The following is a 4,249-nucleotide window of genomic DNA, read 5'->3' as shown; positions in this document are numbered from 1 at the left end:
GATCTCATTTGATTTCATACTATCCATAAAAATATATGCTTGAAAATCTGCTTCTTCACAAAATATTTCATTTGTTTACTAAAATGAAATATAGAAACTGTCAAAATACGTATATAAACTCAATTTCAGAATTTGTAAAGATCATAATTTAGCTACAAAATATACCAACCATCTACCTGTTTTCAATAGAGTATTTGCTTACAAAGATACCATTACTTTGCAAAATATCACCTACCTTACAAAATCAGTCCGGAAATGTTGCACTACTTTCAGCATATAAACCATATATTAGAACCTCAGTAACCCTTTGGTATATATCTTCCATTTTGTGTTTTAGCATTCTTCTTCTATTTGGTTTCAATGTTCCAAAGCACAGCAGAGCCTCCAGACAGAATAAGCAATGCATGTTTTGTTGTATTTACAGGCAGCACATGGTTTGTTTCTCAATTCTAGATCTTTCTCATGCCCAGCAACTAAGCCTGTTGTGAAATCGTTCTTCAGAAGCTTTTCTTCACCAGTACTCGTTCTACCACACTGTACTAGAAAATAACTGGACGTGTTGAATTCTGTTAAGGAAAGCCAACACCTTAGTTCATGTGCCTCAGACATTGTAAGGACTCGGCCTCTCACCGCCTTCTGCAGATCCTTCCCAAATTTGATAAACACAGCAAACGTCGAAAAGAAAACCCCCCAACTTTTTAAACTGTCAGCTGAGAAAGAGTAAACAATTTATACCTCTAGCAAAGTATGAGCTTCTTTTTAGCGTCTGCACCTGTAAAGAACAACTTACAGGTTAAACCAAAAATATTTACATACAAATAACTGAAAGGAAAAGTAAGAATTGGAAAAAAAAAAAAGAGTAAGAAATCAAAACATATACTGGTTACAAATGTTACTACTAATGTCAACTATGGCAAGGATTCCACATCATCCACGTTTTAACTGTAACCAAATATTGCCTCCGTTACAAGAGGTATGTGAGGAAATTCTCATCACCTGCCTTGTAAAACGTGCCTGTCCTTTACTGTTGATGCAATCTTGACTTTAGAAAGTTTCCAGTTGTGCAGGAATTTTGGTGAGGTTTTCTTGTTTCCTTTTTTGTACTTTGTCACCAACATGTTGTAAATAAAATCTATAGAGTCTTTAAGTTGTGAAATCTAGGTAGAAAAGTTTCATTTTTTGACCTTTCATCTAGTTTAAAAAATTCAGTATAAAAAAAAAAATTCTCCTCTGAAATTTAAACAGTCCAAAGTTTTACCTTCTTTTCTTACACACTTTTATGACAGTAAAGATCTTTCAAAGTTTTTAACTCTTCAATTAGAGTTTTGTTCTGGTTTTCCAGGACTGCAACTCGATTTTCCAGGCATTTAACATACTCTTTCTTCTTTCTACGGCATTCTCGAGCAGCTTCTCTGGAACACACAAGCAGAAGGAATTGCTGATTTTATATGTGAGATGTTTCTACTTTCCACATGTTACGATTCTGACCACTATGAGAGGAGGGAGCTGGCAGTGCCCTCGTGAACAGCATGAGCTGAAAAGCGCATGATGACAGGTAGAGAGCTTGAAACTGGTACCACACGTGGCAGCCAATCTGCGGGGAAAACCCAATTTGTTTTCTCCAAGCTGTGTAAGACAGAACACATGGCACGTTTTGGTCTGAATTTCCTACTTTTCAGTGGAAATTGCACTTTTTCCCAGTTTTCAGTGATGGCACCATCAGTAACGTTAGTTTGCCAGACACCCAGTTTGCCCTTTGAAGATGCATTTCAGCACATTAACTAACAAACCACAGCAGCCCATGTGCAATTTCATACCTGTTCTTCATCAGCCGTATCTCTCGTTTCAACTGTGGATCATCCGTCTTACTTGTCTGTGATGTCAGGGTGACAGGAGATGTCATCACCACAGTCTGGGGAAGGGAGGTGGTGGTTGGGGTGGTGCGGATCTGGTAGGTCTGCATGTCTCCTGAGGCAGCTGTTGGGATAACAAACAAGACATCACAACGTGGCAGTGTCAGAGTGGCGTTAGTGCTCGCTACGTCACACTGCTCCCAGAAGCTGTACTCACTCTGCACTACCACCTGGTTGCTGGGTACAAGGATCTGTTGACCATCTGATGTCTGTGCATACTGCAGGATCGTCGTTCCAGGCTGAGCACCACCAGCATTGGCCATTGTCAGTGTCTGAAGACCCTGCACACCATCAGCGCCTGGGCTGGCCAGCTGCAAGCCATTGGCAGCAATGGCAACTTAAAAGGAAAAGGAACATGCTCAACAATCTGTGTACAGGGTGAAATACAGGCAAAGGCAGGACAGCCTGGAGAAGAGAAGGCTCAGAGGAGACCTTCTAACAGTCAAGGGGGCCTACACGAAAGCTGGAGAGGGACTTTTTACAAGGACATGTAGCAACAGGACAAGGGGGAATTGGCTTTAAACTGACAGAGAGGAGACTGAGATGAGCTCTGAGGCAGAAGTTCTTCCCTGTGAGGGTGCTGAGGCGCTGGCACAGGGTGCCCAGGGAAGCTGTGGCTGCCCCATCCCTGGCAGTGTTCAAGGCCAGGTTGGACACAGGGGCTTGGGTGGAACCAGGAGTCTGTGAGAACCTTGCCCTAGGGGAAGGTGCCCCTGCCTGTGGCAGGGTGATGGAACTGGATGAGCATCCAGCTCAGAGAGCAGGTATGGAGAGGAGGTGCTCCAGTTGCAGAGCAGGCTGCTGCTTGGTGATAAAATCAAAGTAACATGTTGCTACCTCACTGATAGCACAGGAACAGCGTCTGGCGGGGCCTTATGACATATATAATGGTATCTTCACTTATCTTAGGTTTTGGACTAAATCTAACACTAGAACACTGCCATTTATTTCGTAACAACATCCTCCGAGTGTCTTAATGTGCAGAAATTAAGATAACGAAGCACTGAGTTTATCTGGAGCCTTCAGATACCAGTCTGTTTCCATTAACAGTACTGACCTTACTGACAGATAAATAACCAAACCTTTTGAGTTTCATCTTACTCAAATATATAACAAAAAGAGACTCTGTATTTTGAAGCAAGCTGAATAAAATGTGTCCAGTTAGGCACATATTTTGGGTAACTTACTGTACTGTCCAGTGCTTGTCTGGTAGATGGGTGTGGGAACGGACATAGATGTAACAGTAGAGACACCAGGACTCTCCTCATCTCCTTTTCTGTCACGTGTATCTTCAGAAGAAAGATCTTTCAAAATTTTCCTATTAAAGAGAAGAGTTTGTCAGTTCTAAAACTAGGAAAAAGTACTGCACAGTTACAAACCTGCACCATTTACAGCAGATTTCAGTCATCTCCAGAAAGCTGGGTGCCAAAAAGCAGCACTTGCAGCTGCATCATGGCACTGGAGGAAAAGTTGCATCAGAGTTTCCACCATAAACCTTTTCCAGGGACATATAATTGCCCTATTGAGAGATTTCTTTCTGATTTACAACTTGATCTTTAATTCTTTCAATAGGTTCTGTGTATCTAACTAAATCCAGTTTGCTCTGTCTAGTGTCAGAATAAACTAAAAAGGGTAGATTACTATAGAGGAGTTTAAAAACTTGATCTTCTGCTCTTCACACACTAACTTTACTTTTTCCTGCATTTAATGTAGCTCTTCTTGCACAGCTTCCCACACAGTGCATGTCCTATGTAACAAGTCCCTATGAAAACAGACACATCTCTCTTTAAAAAAGCCACCAAGGGAAGAGTGAATTTTATGTGTCTTACCCCAGGCCAAATAATGATTTAGTGGCAGCTACATGAAGAGAGAAGCACTGAAGAAGAACTGAGAACTCCTGATCCCAAACCTGCAGGGCTAAACAGCTCTCCCTCAGAAGCTCTGCTTACAGCTCCTGTTTTCCTATCGGGAGGATTCAGAATTGCTCCCTTCCCCACCATTTTTGACTGCATGCAAAATAATCAAATCCCTCTGAAATTATCATAGTTCAACAGGAGATTAAACCATCAGAAAGTACTAAGAAGAGCAAATAAAACATTCAACAACTGAAAAGCAGTGGCAGAAGCAGGATTGGTAATCGCAGACAGGAGCATCAGGTGGGTTCATACAGTGTCTTTTAAGACTTTCAGACATTTATTGTAAGACACATTAAGCTTTGTGTTAAGTTTCTGCCAAATTTACTATTTGCCAAGCTAGGACGTGGCATCTGACTACAGCCTGATTCAGTGAAATGATACAAGAGAGTAAAATTACAGCTGATGAACAATTTTCCCTAC

At 41.3% G+C, this 4,249-nt stretch overlaps 1 protein-coding gene across 2 annotated transcripts in view; it reads right to left on the bottom strand.

Moving 5' to 3' along the window:
• Positions 1-943: 943 nt before the first annotated feature.
• ATF1 (activating transcription factor 1) overlaps positions 944-4,249 on the bottom strand; it is a 7,520-nt gene continuing 4,214 nt past the window's right edge. For both annotated transcript variants that reach the window (XM_010019931.1, XM_010019932.1), the window contains 4 exons: positions 3,101-3,231; positions 2,071-2,250; positions 1,818-1,977; positions 944-1,412 (listed from right to left, as the gene is read on the bottom strand). In XM_010019931.1, the coding sequence (XP_010018233.1) occupies positions 1,268-1,412; positions 1,818-1,977; positions 2,071-2,250; positions 3,101-3,231 (616 nt within the window). In that variant the 3' untranslated portion in view covers positions 944-1,267. The remainder of the gene's footprint in view (positions 1,413-1,817; positions 1,978-2,070; positions 2,251-3,100; positions 3,232-4,249) is intronic.

This window comes from Nestor notabilis, unplaced genomic scaffold (assembly GCF_000696875.1).
Source record: "Nestor notabilis isolate BGI_N333 unplaced genomic scaffold, ASM69687v1 scaffold7788, whole genome shotgun sequence".
Classification (NCBI taxonomy): Eukaryota; Metazoa; Chordata; class Aves; order Psittaciformes; family Psittacidae; genus Nestor; species Nestor notabilis.
Note: the sequence above shows the minus strand (reverse complement) of the source record. Positions and strands in the feature narration are given on the sequence as shown.